The 22,072-nt window shown below is 38.6% G+C and overlaps 1 protein-coding gene across 3 annotated transcripts in view; it reads right to left on the bottom strand.

Annotated features, from left to right (window-relative positions):
• The window catches only part of SPPL3 (signal peptide peptidase like 3), a 118,887-nt gene that overhangs the window by 9,139 nt on the left and 87,676 nt on the right, over positions 1–22,072 (bottom strand). For 2 of the 3 annotated variants that reach the window (XM_045534659.1, XM_045534658.1), the window contains exons 3-6: positions 14,982–15,070; positions 7,745–7,864; positions 6,938–7,016; positions 5,729–5,841 (exon numbers count right to left, since the gene is read on the bottom strand). In XM_045534659.1, coding sequence (XP_045390615.1) covers positions 5,729–5,841; positions 6,938–7,016; positions 7,745–7,864; positions 14,982–15,070 — 401 coding nt within the window. Of the gene's footprint in view, positions 1–5,728; positions 5,842–6,937; positions 7,017–7,744; positions 7,865–13,029; positions 13,072–14,981; positions 15,071–22,072 lie in introns of those variants that run through there. The other variant, XM_045534660.1, reaches the window with a different exon arrangement.

The following is a 22,072-nucleotide window of genomic DNA, read 5'->3' as shown; positions in this document are numbered from 1 at the left end:
GCCTCAAACTCTCAAATGCCTGGGCTCAAGTGATCCTCCTTCCTGCCTCAGCTTCCTGAGTAGCTGGGACTACAGGCACATACCACTGCACTTGGCTAATTCTTCTTATTTTTTGTAGAGATGGGGTCTTGAACTCCTGGCCTCAAGTGATCCTCTTGCCTCAGCCTCCCAAAGCACTGGGATTATACCTGTGAGCCACCTTGCCTGGCTGGAGTCCATTCTTAGTATTAATACTTTCTAGTCTAGCCCTGAAAATAATTTATCATCCTGTTTTCACTCTAAATTAGCTTCAAAGAACAGGCTTTAATTAAGAAACACTCATTTAAAAAACCCTACCACAAAATATCACTGCCTAGAGAGCAACATAGACTATGCTTAGAAAGCTACATTACTGTGATAGCAGAAAACAGGTCAAACACATCAAACACTTGTCTGAGAAACAATTAGAAAGCTCAAAGGCTCTATCAGTATTGAGGAAAAATTCTATCCTTGGCCACAAAAGCAGTTTAAGCAGTACAAACTGGTAGGAGAGATCCTCGGACAAGTAAATATTGGGAAATTGCAATAATGATAGAAAATACTGTAAAAGTCTACTAGTTAGGGCCAATTAGGATTTATGAGAGCCTCACTGAACACTCAGCCAAAAATTTCAACTACTTAGTGAATTTCACAATAAGAATGTGAATTTCACAATGAAAATGTACTTCTTTTTTGAGGCAGGGTCTTGCTCTGGTGCCTGTGCTAGAGTGCAGTGCTGTCATCATCACAGCTCACTGCAGCCTTCAACTCCTGGGCTCAGGAGATCCTCCTGCCTCAGCCTCTCAAGTAGCTGGGACCAGAGGTACATACCACCACACCTCGCTAATTTTTAATTTTTTTGGAGAGACAGGATCTTGCTATGTTGCCCAGGCTAGTCTCAAACTCCTGGCTTCAAGCAATCCTCTCACCTTGGCCTCCCACAGTACTGGCATTACAGGCCTGAGCCACTGTGCCCGGCCCCACTTCTGATAGCGGTCACTGGGAAAATAGTTTGTCCTTTATGGCCAATTTTCTAACAACTCTACAGTCTACAGGAAAAGACTCCTTCAGTAAAACAGACCCTTTATTATGTCTTACTGAGAGCTAATTACTCCATTCTTCTGTGAGTCTGATAAACCTATCCCAACCCCTGTGCACAGAAGTACAATGAAGAAAATTCTGCTGACTTGCTCTAAAGAATGTGTTTCTGATGACTGTATAAAAGAATGTCACCTTCCATAATGCCAACCTTTTCTTTTTTCTTAGTGACATGCTGTTAGTAAATAGGTATTTTTTCTGTTCTATGCCATGCTGGGGTAGGGTAGAGCTTAGAGTATAAAGAACATACTGCTTATTGTTTTGAGAGATATCTAATCTTTTTTGGGTCTATAGCTTAGTAAGGACTTAAAATCCTTAGCAAAACGTGAATAGTATATTGTGTATGTCTGAACACATAAATAAAGAGATCCATGGAAAGGACAGCCACCAAAAAATTAGTAGTGGGATCATTGAGAACCTTAGACCACACAGGACTGAGACTGAAAGGTAGTTTAAGTACCACTTGTCATAATAATGGACTTTAGCCTGCTAACATTGAGACTAATCAGTCCTGCTTAGGTGATTACTGGAATATATTACTTAGCTAAACCAGTAGCACCTGGAGCTTTCATCATCTCATGTCACATAACATTTGTGTAGGTGGATTTAAATGTGTATCACTATGGGGGTGGCCTCTCAACTTGTCATTTAAAGTCACCATCATAAATGTTTCTCTTAAGAATATGTAGTTCACATTCATCCAAACAGTCAATTTATATGGACTGAAATAATCTGATTTAGGTTTTAACCAACCAACCAGCATTCTAAATAGTTTTTGCTCAGAAGTAGTAGAGGAGAAATGTCTGGGCTGGTTGTTTCCTCGTTAGGAAGCCACTGGACTAGAAAAGATTGAAAGGATATAATCGTAAAAGCAGCCATGAGATTTAATTTGGACTAGTATTTGCTATCTCTATGCCGATCATTATCATGATCGAGACTCAGCAGTCTATAATGCGTATTTTAAATAGAAATTAGGTTCTATTAAACTCTTTCAAAATTCCCTACATGCTCAATTTATGTACTACTCACCTCTCCCCTGCCTTTTATTTAACAAATCATTCTACAGAAATCAAGAGTTAATCTCGGGAAAAGTCTAATGCACATTCCTACAACTTTATCACTTTTAACGATACCTAGGTCCATATAAAATAGGCATGTGCCCTTTCACTATAAGCCGGACGAGCAACTTGTGTGACTTTGCTTGAATGTAATTTCTTTTTCTCAACTTACTGTTCATCAACTTACAGAAGCACTGAAGTATCAAACACAAATCATAAGAATACTGAAAGCACTAATATTTGATTTGGGAAATTTAACAGTTCTGATAACCACTTAAAGAGTCTAACCACTGCACTTCAGAAATGCTCATGTGCATAGTGGGTACTCAAGTACTGAAGCAAATGATTACAGTACATGTTTTTATAAGGCAATGTAGAATTCTAAAACAAGAGACCAAACCTCTCAACATCAGCAAAGGTGAATTACTGCACAAACCAGGCAATGGTGATTTTGGGTCTGCCTTCCATGCCTGAGTCATTAATGGTCTGCATGTAAGCATAACTAAAGTGTAACTTGGTCTGCAACCTCAAGGAACTCTTTTCAGTTGTTTTTTGTTTTTTTTTGAGACAGAGTCTCACTCTGTTGCCCGGGCTAGAGTGCCGTGGCGTCAGCCTAGCTCACAGCAACCTCAAACTCCTGGGCTTAAGCGAGCCTCCTGCCTCAGCCTCCGAGTAGCTGGGACTACAGGCATGTGCCATCATGCCCAGCTAATTTTTTCTGTATATGTTTTTAGTTGTCCATATAATTTCTTTCTATTTTTAGTAGAGACGGGGTCTCGCTCTTGCTTAGGCTGGTCTCGAATTCCTGAGCTCAAACGATCCACCCGCCTCAGCCTCCCAAAGTGCTAGGATTACAGGTGTGAGCCACCACGCCCGGCCTGTTTTCAGTTTTAATAGCTTGGTAGACACTAAAAAAAAAAAAAAAAAAAAAAAAGCACTGAATAACTACTATGACAACAAATATACACAAATTTACCTATTTATAAAAATATAAATTTAACATTTTATTTTTAGAATTATCAAACAGTAAAATTGACAGTTTTTCTTTAGACGTAGTAGTTCTATGAATTTTAACACAGGGACAGATCTGCAAAGCCACCACCACACTACACTTGGCATACACAACAGCTGTATCACCCCCCAAAAAAGTCCCCTGAAGTCCCCTGTGCTAATTGTTTATAGTCACCTCACTCCCCCACATAACCTCTGGCAACCACCACTGATCTGTCTTCTGTCTCTATGATTTTGTCTTTTTGAGCAAAAAATATATTTTTATTTAAAAAGTATCTGTCACTATAAATATCACCTTTGATTAAAATTTTATAGAACTTGCAATCCACTCAATAGTTTGTTTCCTCATAATATTCAGAGTCTAACAGCTTTTTACTAATTAACTTGGCATATATAAATTTTAAATCTTTGGTATTGGTCAAAATTACTTATGAGGAAAAACATTCCTTGAAGTAGAAGGACAAGTTTTTAGTTTCCCTTAAGGTTTAAAATTTCTTCCTTATTAAGAATAACATAATTCCCTTTCATTGAACATTTCCTGAGTATGTTGATATAATTCTGATTCTGGATCACAGAAAAAGACAGTTTACAATCCTTTTTGTCAAATTCTATCCAATTTGACCATGAATAGAACATCCTTGGTTTTGAGTTAATTCACATTTTTGATGCAACTGTTTTCTAAAAATTATAACTATAACAATACCACTAAAACACCCCCCCCCAAACTATATGGATCAAATACTACTCAGCAAACTTAAGATTAGTCATAGAAAGTATGTATATCCTATAAGATTAGTACTGAGAGATTGTTTGCCTAACTTAGCTACTCCTGCATTTGAGGCTGTGATGGTGAGCCTCACTCTGCCTGGCTCTGGGCTTAGACCACAGTGAATGTCAACGCCCCTGCTGCTGGGCCAGCCCCACTGCTGCAGGGAACCGCTGCCTGGCAGAGTGCAGAGGGGCCTCGCAGACCTGGTGCTGGGTCCAAAGAGCTCTGTTTCCAAGGTGTGGAGTACCCTTGCCACTGCTTGGAATGTGTAACAGGTACAGATGCGATCCATACCTGTAATCCCCAGTTTTCAAATTCCTTCCTTAAAAATTCCTTAGATAGTATAAAAGTGACAGCCTTTATATTTTAACCTCCTTCCTTCCTGAACCACCAAAACAAAGAGAAGGTGAACAGACTTTGTGGGGCCAAGTAGTCAGAAGTTTCTTGAGATTAGGAAAGCACACTGTGAAAATGAGAGCAAGGACTATATGTAAGGAAAGTGGAGAGAAGGTTTCAGGGTCTTCAATCAAGCAAAGTTTAAAAATGTCTCAAGGGAAAGACTAGAGGAATTATGGGGGGCTTTTGGAAATGCCCTTCTAAGATATTTTGGTAGTAAGCGTGAAATATACATAGGGGTTCTGAGACTTTGGGAAAGTTACTTTTCTGAACCTCTGTTTTCTCTTCTGTAAAACAGGAACAGTAACAGTACCTACTTCAAAGAGGTTTTTCTGAGGATTAAATGAGATAATCCATGTACAACACTCAGCAGAGTGCCCAATGCATAAAATGCACTCAATAGATTTTAGTTATTCTTGTCATTATTGTTTTCTTCATTATCAATGAAGGAAAATTCTCACATGCTATGAATCAGAGTATAAACTGCTATAGCATATCTGAAAGGCAGTATAAGTAAGACATATAAAATTTTTAAACGCAAAAACCCCTTTGTTCTAGCAATTTCATGTCTAGGATGTCATGCTCAGAAAATTTTACTAAGTACTCTGACCTGTACACAAAGAGGCAAAATAAGAATGTTTACCTCAGGGTTATTTACAACAGAAAAAGATTAAAAATAATCTAAGGATATAGCAAGAGTTAACATACACATAATGGAATACTCGAGTTATTAAAAAGGATATGATATACCTTAAGGTAATGATATAGACATGTATTTATATCATTACATAAAAAGCAGTATACTGTATATCATATACAACCGAGATTACATATAACACGTTATATATGATCTATATTATATATTACATATAATATACTCCATAATATGGTACATTATAATATTAATATAACCCCATTTATATAAGAAAGTATAATCTACACAAATATTCACAGAAACATTGTTCATAATAGCCCAAAAAGTGGAAACTGATGAATGGAGAAATAAAAGTATAGTCATACAATAAAATAGTATTCAGCCATAAAAAGGCATGAAGTCCTGATACATGTCACAACATGGATAAACCTTGAAAATATTAAGTGAAAGATGCCAGACACAAAAGGTCACATAATATATGATTCTATTTATGTGAAACGTCTAGAATAGAGAACTCCACAGAGACAGAAAGCAGACGGTGGATGGCTGGGGTGGGGTGGGGTGGGATGGGGTATGGTGGAAGGCAATGGATAAGGGTTTTGGGGGTGGCTGATGAAAATACTCTAAAATTGATTGCAGTGATGGTTGCACAACTCTGTGAATATGCTAAATTATCTACCAAACTATATTAAGTAAAATTACCGTTTGTCACTTATTACTCACCATCCATGAGAAGCCAATGGCCAGTGAGAACCCAGATGAGGACAAGCATGACAGACAGAGAGAATGACAGTAACTCAGCAGCAGTGAAACGCCCACAGCAACCAAAGGAAATCCTGGAAAACAGACAATATTTATCAGACTGATGGGCATGCTTTATTCAGTCACCAAACTCTTCTCTGGTACTTCTATGATCAGAGTACACGATGGCTGGATTAGAATAGCAGGCAATACCTAGATACTTGGAAATCCAAAATATCCACACCTCTTTGGAGGAAGCTAAGGAAAGGTCAGAGGAAGTATACTTCTGCACTCATATGATAATGTACTTTTTAGACCAAATTATCAACACCACGGGTATTTAGAAATTTAAAGTGATGATATCAATCTCTGGAGAAGCTAAGTATGGGGGCAATTCTACTCTTATGAGGAAATCAAAATGAAGAAAGCCAACAATTCATTTAGCAAAGATGAATAAATACTTATAAGATGGTAAATCTATGTGATTATCATTAATTCCTGGGAAAATCAGCTGCCAGTGACTGGTTTCCTAAGTATATACAACATCTCTATTAGCACAGCATCTGGTTTCCATGGAGCCATGGCTTTAGGAGTTAAGGTATGAGCACTGGGATTAAATGCAAGTGGCTGGCACATCTAGGTCACCAAAGATGAAAGGCAAAGAAGAATGTCTGAGTTCAGCCACTCTTCTCACAGTCCATTAACTCACCAGTAAACGAATGAAAGCATTGCTTCAAAAGAAAACTGGTCATCTGTCAATAATCTAGGCAGGAAGCATGTCACAGTGACTCAGACTTTTTAAGATTTGTTTATATTTCCTCTGCCATGAAAACATGTGCAAAAGGAAGTATTATCTTCTAGTTGTGTTTTTTTTTTTAAGAGACAGGGTCTCACTATGTTGCCCAGGCTGGAGTGTAGTGGCTATCCGCAAGTGTGATCACAGCACACTGTAGCCTCCAACTCCTGGGCTCAAGCAATCCTCCCGCCTAAGCCTCTCAAGCAGCTGGGACTACAGGCACAGGCCACCAAGCCCAGCTGTGTCTTCTAGTTTTAAAAATCAAATATCTCACTTCCCAGTCTTCTGGCATTTGTGTGCTCCAGCCAATACCAGAAATTTAGACTCCTAATCTATCAAATATGACAGAAAAAACATACAAGTTTATAACTTAGAGGAAAGTCCCAAGTCCTTACTTGTTCTGAGGTGAACAGGGTCTTGTTAAATACTGGCACATCGGGAGAAGAAGAAAAGCAAAAGCTATCGTTGCAAGAACTAGAGAAAGAAAATGTATGGTTAATTATTTTATTTTTTTTAACAATTATAAGAAAAATGGCATGACTTACAGAAACTTAGTTATTCCCCCAAATACTTTTCTTGACAAGTAGATATAGTTAATTAACTGGAGAAGAAAAATAGCTTCCTTTAGTACTGTACAGATAACCTCTTTAAAAAGGAGGTATCCAATTTCAAGTAGGGGGAGGCATAGGTAAATTTTCTCATTCTCTCCTATCTCAACAAGAAAAGATAAATAGCAGGCCATGGGATGATCTAACAAATCTTGTAGCATTTACTGATGTGTTTTACATTTCCGTCATTGCTTAGCTTGAAAATGCATCAGAGAGCTGACAGTCAAGTCACCTTAATTAGCTATCAATGTTTCTATCTGCAGAAGCACTGGTAGAGGTTGCCAACGACCTCTGTGTCAAATTGGACCTTCTGGTAATCGACCAGAAAAGGAGCCACAGCCAAAGCAATACTGCTCTGGTGTCACAGAGCTCACGAGTTTTCAAATCCCTGGCCTTTCTTTCAGCCTGTGTCGGCAGGGCTCAACAGATGACATGTGGATCTAGTGGTTCAAGGAGGAGGTTGTGGGGAGGGGAGGAGAAAAAGCCAGATTTATAAAGAAAACTTTGTAGGACATGTGCACAAATGTTTATTTTTGAATTATAAAAAAGGTGAAAAATTTTCCTTATAGTATGTTAATAGAGAAACTTACTTACCTGCTGTACATATTGTAAAAACTACTTGAACTGAGTCAAAGAAGAAGAACATTACTAGAAGAGAGACAGATGCTCCAATTGGAAGGAAGAGAGCCTGGGTAGAGTCAATTGTTTGGATGCCTGAAAGAGAGAAAAAGGGACACATTACAAGTTACTATGCAGCAGGCACTGTGCACATGCACTTTATATGTATTAACTTGTTAAAATGCAGAAGGTTCTAGGGATCAGTATGTAAGATATGGACTATCCAGGCCCTATGATTCTTTCCGTCCCAGTGAGACTACAAACTCTTTGCTCTCCTCAGAGTGCCTTTATTATAGTAGGTGCTCAAGAAATACTTGCTGAATTGAACTACTGCCTCCTGGTGCTAACCATTCCCTCTGAGAGGTAGTAAAAATTCAGATTTGTTGATTTGACTACATTTGTGGTCTTGTATATAGGTTTGGTAAAAGAGGTGGTCTTAACCCACTGACAAATAATTTCTCATCATGTGTGGATTTCATGTACTCATGTTGACTCTTTCTCATTGCTATTAGTAATTGAGAATGGACTTTGGGTGACAGGCAGAACAAGACATAGCTAAAAACAACAAATCAGAAAAATTAGTTTATTTTATGGGAACATTTTAAGGTACCAGAAAATGTGATGAATGGGGGAAAACAAACTCTTGGGATAGAGGAGTTCTCGGCTGTTTGCTCACTGAAATCACATGGAAAGCTTTACAAACATTACAATGCCCATGTCCAACCCCAGACCAAGTAAAGTGAAATCTAGGGGTTAAGCCCAGCTAAAAACTCCCCATCAAAATTTTATTTTGCATCCAGGGTTGAGAACCATTAATATTTGGTAGACAAGGAAAACATGTCTGATAATCACTGAGTGAAAAAAAAATTACCAGTTTCATCTTGTATGCTACCCACTTCAATGTCAATAAGAAAAGTGCACAAAAGGAACCAAAGAAATCTCCATATGATCTATTATAATGAAATATCAGAAGTAAAATTCTCTCTTCATTAGATTAAGGCTACAAATAAAATATGCAACCAGGATAAACATAACTAGACACAAAGGGTTGCATGATCAACCAATATTTAAAAACTACTATTATTTAAATTTGCCTGTCCCTGGTAAAAGCTATTTAGAGGTTTTGCTGAAATATTTCTACAGAACAATACTGCTTAGAAACTAGGTAGATGAGTCAAATAATTCACTTAGGAATAGGGCAAATCAATTTAGGAAAAGTGATCTGTGTGTCATGACAAACAGAATGATCTGGGAAGCAGTCCTGAGTTGCAATCAAACCCATTCAGCTTGGCCCATGGGTCACTTGGCGGGGGGATACATCTATTAGACAAAACTCTATAAAAATCTCTAATCAAATTTTACTCAAATAGTTTTTAAATTTAAGTGCTCTATACTAGTTCAAAGAAGAGCTAGAAGAAACTACAGATTTCAGGTGCCTTTCACCAGAGAACATAATGGTTTCTCAAACCAATGATTGTCATAGGATAAAAAACAATCTTTTAAAAAATCTGTGAATCTTAAAACACACCCTCCCGCCTTTTCTGTATAACAAAGTATCATATACTGTACAGATAGATTGTTCAAAATATGAACAGAAAAATGGCTGGCTAGAACAAAGACTGTAGTTAAGTCAGGTGTATGAGATGTATTCATTTATAATCTAAATTTTAGAAATTGGTCTGCAATTAAGATACAAAACTCAATACAAATCACCTTTCCAGAATATCAGATAGAATGCACAGATTTTTTTGTTGTGGTTTTGAAAGCACAGATTTTAAGCCAGGAGGCAATGTTACAGGGCAAGTAAAGCTCTTTTAGTTGCTGGCAATATGCTACTTAACACAACATACACAACTCCAGTACTGCACTTCCTAAAGGTTTGGAGATAAAGATCCTGAAGGGGAAGGAGCTAATTAATTAGAAATTTTAGCCAAACTCCAATAACTTAAAAACAAAACAAAACAGAGCAGCCATAATTGGGAAGACTTATGCAATAATGCAAGCACAGTTGCATTATTTTTAAAGCCAAAATCAACATAACAGGCAAGGAAATTAAAAATTATGTGCAGTAACATTATTTTTAGCATTCAATGAATGCAGCTACAGGCTAAATATATGTCTGGTTATGGAACAGACATTAAGCAATACACCAGTGTATTGTTGGTAATTGTTAAGCAAATTACTGATTCTGCACCTCCACGCAACAAGCATGCTTCTGACTAAATATTTGCTGAACATCTATTATATAGTAAACAATAGGAGGGATTGCAAAAACAAGTCATTTCCAGATCTTATGGGGTTTACAGTCTAGGCAGGGAGATTAAGATGTATGTCTCGGCCGGTCGTGGTGGCTCACGCCTGTAATCCTAGCACTCTGGGAGGCCGAGGTGGGAGGATCGCTCGAGGTCAGGAGTTCAAGACCAGCCTGAGCAAGAGCGAGACCCCCGTCTCTACTAAACAATAGAAAGAAATTAACTGGATAACTAAAAATATATAGAAAAAATCAGCCAGGCATGGTGGCGCATGCCTGTAGTCCCAGCTACTTGGGAGGCTGAGGCAGTAGGATTGCTTGAGCCCAGGAGTTTGAGGTTGCTGTGAGCTAGGCTGATGCCATGGCAGTCTAGCCTGGGCAACAGAGTGAGACTCTGTCTCAAAAAACAAACAAACAAACAAACAACCCCACTTAATACTAATTAAATGAAGGATTGATGTGGGGTGAGGGGCTCTATATAGGCTTCTTGGGATAGATACAGGAGTTAGAACAAGGTTGGGGAAATCAGAGGACCTGAAGGGAACGTTCCCTGCCACTTTCTAACCTTTTTTTACTGTGAAATGTCACACAAAGAAAAGTACAAAAATGTAGAGCTTAGTGAATTATCACATATCTAGTACCATTCAGGTCAAGAAACAGACCAACCCCAGAAGGCTTCATTGTGTCTTCCTCAGTCACTACTCCGTCTTCCCCGAAAAGGGGAACACTGTCCTGGCTTTTATGATGTATGTTTTCCACCTAAGCATGTATCCTTAAACATTAATGTTTATTTTGCCATTTTAAAAATCTCATATACGTAAATTATGTAGTACGTGTTTTTTTTGATCTGGCTTCTTTCATTCAACATTATTTGTGAGAACCATCCATGCTGTTATATGTAACTGCAGTAGTTCACTCAATTGCATTGTATGAATATATTAAAATTTCCTTATCCATTCTATGGTTACCATTTGTGTTGTTTCCGAATTTTTGTTTTTACAAATAATGCTGCTTTGAGCATTCTCGTATATGAATTTTGATGCACATGCGCCTGTATTTGTTCGGCGTATGACTAGAAGCGACACTGCTGGGTCCAAGGGTTTATATTGTCCCCTTTAGTAGATAAAATGCCAAACTGTTTTCCAAAGCAATTGTGCCAACTTACACTCTTTCCAGTAGAGCAAGTGGGTTCTTTCTTGTTGTTCTACATCCTCACCAACACTTAGTGTGATGAGGGTTTTAAATTTTAGCTATACTGGCAGGTGTGTAGTGCTCTTTCATCAGGGTTTTGATTTTCATTTTCCTGCTTTCTAATGAATTGAGTGCCATACCTCCGGGTAGGCCTGTTCTACCCTCCCCGCTTACTTCCACGTGGTCAGAGCTGCCCAGACAGGTGGAGTATGACCATAACCTGAAGTAATAATTCCCTCCTCTTTTGTTCAAATACTCTAGGGAACCCTGCAAGGAGAAATATTCAATTATAAAGTGATTTCTCCTTTTGCAAACTTTGATTCATGTGGCCCATCTAATCCTCTGTCAACACTTAACACTTCTTCTAGCTTCTTTTATAATCAAGGACAATTATTTCTGATATAGTCAAAGCATGTAATCACAGAGTGACCCTTCATCCCTGGCCTTCCACCAATGATGTTGGCCTACACCTAACACCTCTTCCTACTCTCATGTGTCTTCACAAATTCCTTGACTCTTACTATTTTGGAAGTAGGCAACTACAGTATTTTAAAAACCTCTACCATGTCACTTTCTCCTTCAATCAGTCCAAAACACCCTTGCCAAAATCTTTCAAACTAAATTCAAATCTTCCTTTTCTTAGAACTTTCCCCTCAATTGTTCTAATTGTTAACCATTCTGAACTTCACTCTCTTTAGTACCTAGAAGATCTCTGTTGGTGTCCCTGTTCATCTTTCTGGCTGTTATTATTTGTTTCTTGATAAATTTATCCTGTTTTCCATGCCATCCCTTGCATCTGGAATGATGTTATATTCCATAATCAAGTACTGGCCTTCTTTGCAATGGCGGTTTCTTTCATTATGTTTTTCCTGATTAGGTGGAAGCAGACTGCTTTCTATCCTAATCTGTCCTTGTCCCTTTTGGTATCCATGGCTTCAGTAGGAACTGAAGAAATATATGTTGTCAAAGATAATTGAGCACAACACAGGAGGTAGATTTAAGAAAATGACCATCTAAAAAGAAGAATTCTACCCTTTAGATTATGATTCATAATGAGAAATAAAAAACTGATGTTACCAGTTAACTTCCTTCCACCCTAAGGACTGACATGCCATTTATCTGTTTATCTGAGAGTAAAATTGTACTCAGACACATATATATGTAGATTTCTCTTAGGTTCTGTGATGTAATGTACAGCAGATTTATAATCTAGTTTAAGTACATCATTTCCAAAAATGGTATGTAACACAGGACTTTTTAAAAGGGATTCAGGAGTATAAAGTGATTTGGCTTAAAATGTTGATAGAAAGTAAATGACTATGTATGTAATAATTTAATCTGAAAACCAGATTTTGCACTGGGTTTTACCTGGTTCCTAGTAAGTTACTAGTATGGAATTTTACTTCACACAAGGATCTGTTTCATATGTTTAAGAAAAGACTCATTATATATTTAAACGATTCTATTTACTGTCCTTATGTCCACTTTGCAATCCCAGGGACAATGAAACACAGGTAACTCAGTGAAAACTGGGCAAGTATAATTTGGTTGATAGGGTATTAATATTTATTTCAGTTTCTCTAGTGATTATAAGTAATCTCTTTTCAACTTAACATCCATGTTCCTTTTATTAGATCCCCAGTATTTGCTTCCTATTAGGTGGCAACTTTAACCTGTTCTATAGATCATGCCCTCTGTGCCTGTTACTATATGCTCTCCCCACCTGAAATGACTTCCTCTCCACCCACCCAAGCGCCCTGTTTCAAGACAAACTCACCTTCTCTAGGAAAGAGACCCTATTTGACCCACTGTTGCTTACCTGACTTGCCTTTTCTCTCTTCACTCTCTTTGCACATGGATGTCAAAATGATTTCATCGCTAGAGCTTACTCTGATCCACTGACAGTAGCTGGCTTGTTCAAAAGGATTCTGAGGCTATGATGAGGGTCAGTGAAAAAAAGTACCTGCCCCAGGTAAAGGGTGGTAAATACCAAGTCATTTACCATCTCTGCTTAGCACTTTTTTTTTAAAAACTAATTCTTTCTAAAGAATTGGCCGGGCGCGGTGGCTCACGCCTGTAATCCTAGCCCTCTGGGAGGCCGAGGCGGGTGGATGGCTTGGGGTCGGGAGTTTGAAACCAGCCTGAGCGAGACCCCGTCTCTACTAAAAATAGAAATAAATTATCTGGCCAACTAAAAATATATATAGAAAAAATTAGCTGGGCATGGTGGTGCATGCCTGTAGTCCCAGCTACTCGGGAGGCTGAGGCAGTAGGATCGCTTAAGCCCAGGGGTTTGAGGTTGCTGTGAGCTAGGCTGATGCCACGGCACTCACTCTAGCCCGGGCAACAAAGTGAGACTCTGTCTCAAAAAAAAAAAAAAAAAAAGAATTGCCCTTGTACTTTTGTTTCTTTCAAAATATCTAACAGAACGTTGAATATATAGTAGTTACTCAATATAAATCTGTTAATATTATCAAGTCTCCTTGTTTCTAATTCAACTCTTTCCGTAATAAGCATCACAAATTTTCTATAGCCCTACTGAGAGACAATTTACATACCATAAAAATCACCCTTTTTAAATGTATAATTCAATGACTTTTTTTTTTTTTTTTTGGCAAATTTACCAAGTGTGAAACCATCACTATAATCTTGTTTTAGAACATTTTCATCGCAACAAGATCCCTCAGTTCTCCTCATTCCAAGCCCCAGACAACCACTAATCTACTTTCTGTCTAGATATATTTGTTTTGGAAATTTTACATAAATGTGCTCATATAATATGTTCTGTCTGGCTTCCTTGACTTAGTATAATGGTTTGAGGTTCATCCATATTGTAGCATGTGTCAGTACTTCATTCTTTTTAAATGCTAAGTCGTATTCCATTACATGGATATACCATTTTTATTTATAAATTCATTAGTTTATGGATCCTTAGGTTGTTTCTACTTTTTTGGCTACTTATGAAAAATGCTGTTAAATATTTGCCATATAGCACACTTTTTTCTTCAAAGCAAGCATTCTTGTAAGAGCTTAAATATCAGGAAAGATACTCATGACACTTAGGTTTTACAAGTACTTCAAGCAGCTCTCTTTTAAGAGTCACTGAATATACATTTATGATTAACATCTACAAAATTATCAACCTCAAAGTATCTAAATCAAATCATACGTAGACAGATACTAATCTATCCTGCTTATCTTCAAGAAGCCAAGACTCTCAGCAGCGAGCTTTTAGGCATGAGTTAAAAGCAGTACACAAGAAATCAGTCGTTCAGATTTACAACAAAATTGACCAGATTATACCATAGAGATTAGATTTTATTATGCCAAACATAAATTCTTTTTTTTTTTTGAGACAGAGTCTCACTTTGTTGCCCAGGCTAGAGTGAGTGCCGTGGCATCAGCCTAGCTCACAGCAACCTCAAACTCCTGGGCTTAAAGCGATCCTACCGCCTCAGCCTCCCGAGTAGCTGGGACTACAGGCATGCGCCACCAGGCCTGGCTAATTTTTTCTATATGTATTTTCAGTTGTCCAGATAATTTATTTCTATTTTTAGTAGAGACAGGGTCTCGCTCAGGCTGGTCTCGAACTCCTGACCTCGAGCGATCTACCCGCCTCGGCCTCCCAGAGGGCTAGGATTACAGGTGTGAGCCACCGCGCCCGGCCCAAACATAAATTCTTGAACCCAGTAAATTATTAATGGGGGGTATAGAAAGAATCAAAGAAAGACAATTACATGTATAAAAGTTAATTGACATAAAATGTCTTACTATTATTGGTGCTGTTGCCATTGAAAGACCCAGAAGAACTATTATTGTCTTTCTCCTTATCTTGATTTTCAAAGTCCATATTAAGGGACCTGTGGAAAAAAATTTTACAGGTAAGTTTTAGTTTTGCTTAAGAAAGAAGGTGGTCAGCAAAGTAATGAGACAATTTTAAAATGCAAAGGCATTAGGAAAGAAAGGAAGATCTCTTCTGAATCTGAAAAATAGTTTTTGTTGCCACATTTTAAAAAACAATCTACATTCCTTCCAATATGTCAGTTCAAGAGTCTTCCTGACTGCAGATGAAAGCATTCCAATGTGGCTGAATCTCCCAGCCATATCTCTGTGCACATCCTTAATTACTTCCTCATGATAAAAACCGAGAAGGAGAAATGCCAGTCAAAGGGCAAGCACATTTTGAGCCTTTTATATACTACACAGCTGCTTCCCGAAAGGTTGTACCAATTTACTCTCCGACAGCAGTGTATGAGAGTACCCGTTTCTCTATACGCTGTCAGCTTTGACTCAACAACAACAAATATATGACTTTCTATATCCTAAACTATTCTAGGTACTGGTAGGATGATAAATAATGAGCAAAATACCATTGGATTTTACATTCAATGGCAGAGAGACATATAACAAACAGGAAAAATAAACATATGGTATGTTAATGGTACACACTAAGGAGAGAAAAGAAATGGAGGGGACAGGGTTTGAAGTTTTAGATAGGACAGGCAAGGAAGGCCTTATTGACAGTGACTTTTTTTTTTTTTTTTTTTTTGAGACAGAGTCTTGCTCTGTCACCCCAGCTAGAGTGCAGTGGCATCATCATAGCTCACTGTAACCTCCAACTCCTGGGCTCATGCGATCCTCCTGCCTCAGCCTCCCGAGTAGCTGGGACTACAGGCATGTGCCACCATGTCTGGTTAGTTTTTTCATTTTTAGTAGAGACAGGGTCTCCCTGTTGCTCAGGCTGGTCTCCAACTCCTGAGCTCAAGCAATCCTCCCACCTTGGCCTTCCACAGTGCTAGGATTAGAGGCACGAGCCACCACGCCCAGCCTGACAGTGACTTCTGAGTCAAGACCTGAAGGAGGTAGTAACTGTCCGTTTGGGGGCTAAACATAGCATCTCACTTTAATTTGGGATTCTTTAAATATTGAACAATTTTTCTTTTTTTGTGAACTACCTGTTCAAATCCTTACCTCGTTTTCTACTAGTGTATTCCTGTAAAGAATGGGTTTGTGTGTGCAGAAGAGCTTTCTGCTCTGATGTTCTATATCTGCACTGACAAATGTGGTATTCGTTAGCCAAATGACCACTGAAATGTGGCCACTGTGACAGAGGAACTGAATAATAAATTTTATTTAATTTTAGTTGAAGTAATCTGAGAGCTAAAACTATAAAACTCTTAGATGAAAACATGGTAAATCTTTGTGACCTTGGATTTGGAGTGGATTCTTACAGTGCTAAAAACACAAGCAACAAAATAGATAAACTTGACTTTATCAAAGTTAAAAATTCCTGTACTTCAAAGAACACTATCAAAAAAGTGAAAAGACAACCAAATCATATATCCGAGTCCTGTATCTAGAATATATATGGAACTCTTACAATTCAATAATAAAAAAGACAATCCGATTTAAAAATGGACACAAGATCTGAATAGACATCTCTTTAAAGAAGATATACAAATGCTCAATGAGCACAAGAAAAGATGTTCAACATCATTAGTTATCAGGGAAATACAAATCAAAACCACAACGAGAGACCACTTCATACCCACTAGGATGGCTACAATCTGAAAGTCAGATAATAACCAAGTGTTGGCAAGAATGTAAAACTGGAACCTTCATACCCTACTACTGGGCATGTAAATTGGTGCAGCCACTTTGGAAAACAGAATCCAACTATGCTGACACCCTGACCTCAGGCTTCCCTCCCAATGGAACAATTTGCTAAACAACTACTTAGGCAAATTTATGTGGGACCAGGGTGACATGTACCTAACCAGTCTATACTTGAAGGTACACCAATAGAAACTATCCAAAATGAAATAAGGAAAAGAGGATAACTTTTTTTAAAACATGAGAAGAACATCATTGAGCTATCATTGAACATCAGAGAGAAACCTCCAGTGGGCTAATATTGGAGTTTCTGAAAGAGGAGAAAAGGAAGGACAAAGAAATATTTGAAGAAATAATGGCCACTTTTTCCCAAATTTGATGAAAACTATCAGCCCCAATGGGTGACAATTCCCCAGTAAGACCAAAGCATGAATATTTTTAGATGTGGTAGACTCCCTGAAACATGGTTAAGACTCCTCTTCTGGAATATGGTCAGGACTCTGATGTGTTGGCTTTCTTGGGGGTTTTTAATTTTAAAAAAAGCCCTGGATTTTAGAACATTCATATATGTATTTGGAGCCTTATATTTCTCTAGCCACCAGAGGAAGACACTTTAGCAGAGATTAAAAAGTACACCAACTGCTCCTACCTCAGTCATCCCTAGAGGAACTGTGACAGTGACTGACTCCTGAGACAAACTTTTTCCTGTTAATTTTGATTAGTTCCACAACAAATGAGATACCGTGTTTTGCATATATTTCCCTTGGCAAGACACCCGCGGTAATTTTCAGTACATTGTTTCATTTCTTTGATCTTTTAAACTTTAATTCATGTTTTCTCATGGCAGAGCTATTAATTTGTAGGGACCTAAACTCAAGGATTGGTGACGCGTTTCACGGGAACCTTTTGGAGTCAATGGAACACGAAGACTGCTTCTTCCCTGTGGGCATGCTTTGGAAAGACATGTGTTAATTGAAATTAAACCTTTCAAATTCACTTATGAATGGAACAGTAATAACTACACTTGTTATGACTATTTTCATTCTAAGAATTTGGTGACAGCAGGGTAAAGTTACAGGAATTCTCACCCACATCTATACCCTGGGGGCCAGCTGTTACAGTTAGCTTCCCCTGTTCTTTTTGCTGGCATTATATTGATATTCTATAAATATATATATTTTTTTGAGACGGAGTCTCACTTTGTTGCCTGGGCTAGAGTGAGTGCCGTTGGCATCAGCCTAGCTCACAGCAACCTCAAACTCCTGGGCTTAAGCGATCCTCCTGCCTCAGCCTCCCGAATAGCTGGGACTACAGGCATGTGCCACCATGCCCGGCTAATTTTTTTCTATATATATTTTTAGTTGGCCAGATAATTTCTTTCTATTTTTTTAGTAGAGACGGGGTCTCGCTCAGGCTGGTCTCGAACTCCTGACCTCGAGCGATCCACCCGCCTCGGCCTCCCAGAGGGCTAGGATTACAGGCGTGAGCCACCTCACCTGGCCAATATTCTATATTTTTATTTTTTGAGACAGAGTCTCACTCTGTCACCTAGGCTAGAGTGCCGTGGTGTCAGCCTAGCTCACAGCAACCTCAAACTCCTGGGCTCCAGCAATCCTCCTGCCTCAGCCTCCCGAGTAGCTGGGACTACACGCACGTGCCACTACGCCCGGCAACTTTTTTCCATTTTTAGTAGAGATGGGGTCTTGCTCTTGCTCAGGCTGATCCTGAACTCCTGAGCTCAAAGCAATGCACCTGCTTCAGCCTCCCAGAGTGCTAGGATTATAGGCGGGAGCCACCGTGCCCGGCAAACATTGATATTCTAGGCTGAAAAGTTGCCAGTCATCTCTGGGTTCAACCCTAGGCACAGGTGTTACAGAGTCTCTTTCATAAGACTGGGTGCTGAGGACAGAGTGCAGTATAAGCTTAAGGGTTATATAACTCCATTTCAATTTTTTTATTAGCTAAGGACGATTTAAAACTCCATCCTGGATGTTTTGAGACAAAGTTCTCTCCTTTTGTCAAATACAGATGCTCCTTGACAAATAGGGTTACATCCAGATAAACCCATGGTAAGTTGAAAATACTGTAAGTCAAAAGTGCATTTAATATACCTAACCTAATACATTTAATATCTCAGCCTAGCCTACCTTAAACATGGTCAAAACACTTACATTAGCCCACAGTTGGACAAAATCATCTAATGCATTTTTTAATAATAAAGTGAGTATCTCATATGATTTACTGACTATTGTATTGACAGTGAAAACCAGAATGGCTGTGTGGGTTCTTGAAGTACAGTTTCTACTGAATATGTACTGCTTTTGCACTATGTAAAGTCGAACCATCGGTTGGTAGCAGTTAATCTAAAACAGTTCTAGCTGGTTCATTTTCTTACTGATAAGAATTGCTGGAGGTACAGGAAAGCCTTATGCAGGATAATGAGGAACTATTGTGGGGCTCATGGGGGAAGCAAGGATTCTTCTTAGGTATTTATGTAACTAGAAGATCTTTAATTTCTCACTGCTTAGCTAAAATCAGCCTTGTCTCATCATTACAGGCAGACGATAGGTCACCACTGCACAAAACAGAAATTGGGCTAAATGAAGTACTAGGGCCCTATCTATGATCTCAAACTGGGAAGATTTGTATCTTCCAGCTTTACAAAACAAGGCCCATGGGTCTGGGCTTAGCAGACCCCAGGCCACTATGACTGGGGTCCAGTAACAGTTACTCACACTGCACAGCTGACAGTAAACTTACGCTGTTCAAATAAAGCCTTTGCAGAAGACTCTGCCTTCAGAACTATCCAAGACCATTTTGAACTGAGTCTTTTACCCAACTTACTTAGTAATTTATTAATTCTACAGACATCAAATTGCTTGGTTGGACCTAGAACAGTTTGTTCCATCTTCATAGAAGACCACCTTTCATCCCTCTCACCCTGCCCTGCCATTGCAATCTTATTGTTATTGCTAGACAGTAACATATACAATGTTAATACATCATGATGTTATTAATACATCATGATGTTATTATTACACATTCCATCCAAACTGTGCCCTGGCTATCTGCAAGTCTGTTACTGAAATCAATGTTTAAATGACCAACAGAAGGACTTAAGCTACGGCTTTCTTCATCACAGACAACCATTTACCATCACCAAAAAAAAAAAAAAAATCCATCTATTAATAAATTACAGCATATTATATGCCATTTTTATTTGTCTTTTCATCAACTATACTGAACAGGAAGTAGTTATGGATCAAGCTGTAGGATGCAAATGAATTTCCAATTATTGATGCTCACAAAAAACCTACATCAAGAAAGTACAGTTAAGAATATGGGTAGGAACAGGTAGTCTTCTGACTAAGCAGCTGAAAACGTCCTGAGGGTTAAAATGACAGTAATAGTTAACCTTTACTGAGCTCATACTGCCAGGCACTATGCCAAGTGCTTCACAGGCAAGACTTCTTTTGATTCATAGAAAAACCCTACGAGTAGGATGACCACAAATCCTGGTTTATGCTTGCTGCCCTGGCAAGATTAGGAAGGAAACCAAAATATTTCCCCCCAAAATATACTTCTTGACATATTTCAAGATGGCTATTTAGAAAGGCTGAAAATACAAAAATAGTTGAAAAGCTATCTTTTGTGGGGGAGATTTGCATTTCTAGAGAAAATCTGCATTGATGCAATCAGACTTTCTCTGAGGCCCTCCCTTGTCCAGATCTAGGCAAGACTAACTGAAAGTCTGACAGCTTCAGCGGTCTGAAAGAAACATTTACCATCTATTCTCTCTGTGGACTGCCATCTGCCAGGTTTCATCTACGTAATAAGACCCCCTTTGCTCCTCTTCCCTCCCTCCCAGGACCTGTCTTGCTACCATAACCTGATTTATCACGCTAACCCGTCTTGCCACACTCCAAGCCCCCATTCTTTCAGTAACCTCAAGATGGTATAAAAGCATCAACCATCTGGCTGTTTTTTTTTTTTTTGAGATCATATATTTTAAAAGACTCCAATAAATGTTAATAAATTTGTATGCCTTTTCTTGTATTAATCTGCCATTTGTCAGTTGTTTTTTTTAGTGAAGCTTCAGAGGGCAAAGGGGAAGTTTTTGCAACATCTTTCCACATCAGTACATACTGGTTTTTCTCATTAAAAAAAAGATACACAGTATTGCTCCTTGAGTTAACTTGATCTGAATATCATCTTTAGATGAGCTGCATATATGCTGGCTTACTACAGAGTAATATTAAGACCAGTAATCTTTTATAGATGGGTGATGTGGTTTAATCTTGAATTAGGTGAGGTCCAAATGACAACTGACCCTGCCAGTCAATCAGTGTGACACAATGACAACTGAACAACATTCTTCAATTTTCAATTGGGTGTAAGTACGAATCCCAGTTTGCTTTTTTTTGTCACTTTAATGTACATTTTCACAGGAAGTTTATTATAGACACTACATCAGGAAGCCGTTTAATATTCTCTGAGTGCCTTAATAAGATTTTATTTTGGCTGAGGCAGAGATCTGGTTATATTTGCTCTAAATTTGTTTCAGGCTAGAACTAACTCAGTTGCAAGGAACAGCACTTCAGGAAAGCAACTACTCATTTCTTTAGGTACTAGACTGGACCAAAAAGAATTTTCTGAGGAAAGTCCTAGACCTGCCTTTGAGAACTTCCACGGCTTGCCTCAGGACAAAGGGAAACAGGGGATTATATTTAGGCCTCTTCAGGTTCCTTGGTTCTGATAAAAACACGAATGTGCTGTGAGAGCTGCTAAGACAAGGCCTGTACTTAGCTGGCAGCAGAGTACATGCCTGGACTGCTGCCAATATTTATTAAGACAACAACATTTAAGAATAATCAGTAGACGAATTAATCCATTCAGTTCTCCAGATATTCTAAAACATAACCTTAGACCACACTTAGCAGTGAACTAGTTATCTAAACCTGTGGTCCCCAACCCCAGGGCCACAGACTGGTACCCGTAACGGTCCCTGGCCTGTTAGGAACCTGCCACACAGCAGGGGGTGAGCGGCAAGCGAAGCTTGATCGTATTTACCGCTGCTCCCCATGGCTCGCATCACCACCTGAGCTCCCCCTCCTGTCAGATCAGTGGCAGCATGAGATTCTGCATTATGGTGAGTTGTATAATTATTTCATTATATATTACAATGTAATAATAATAGAAATAAAGCACACAATAAATGTAATGCGCTTGAATCATCCCGAAACCATCCT

Source organism: Lemur catta, chromosome 21 (genome assembly GCF_020740605.2).
Source record: "Lemur catta isolate mLemCat1 chromosome 21, mLemCat1.pri, whole genome shotgun sequence".
NCBI classification, from domain to species: Eukaryota; Metazoa; Chordata; class Mammalia; order Primates; family Lemuridae; genus Lemur; species Lemur catta.
Note: the sequence above shows the minus strand (reverse complement) of the source record. Positions and strands in the feature narration are given on the sequence as shown.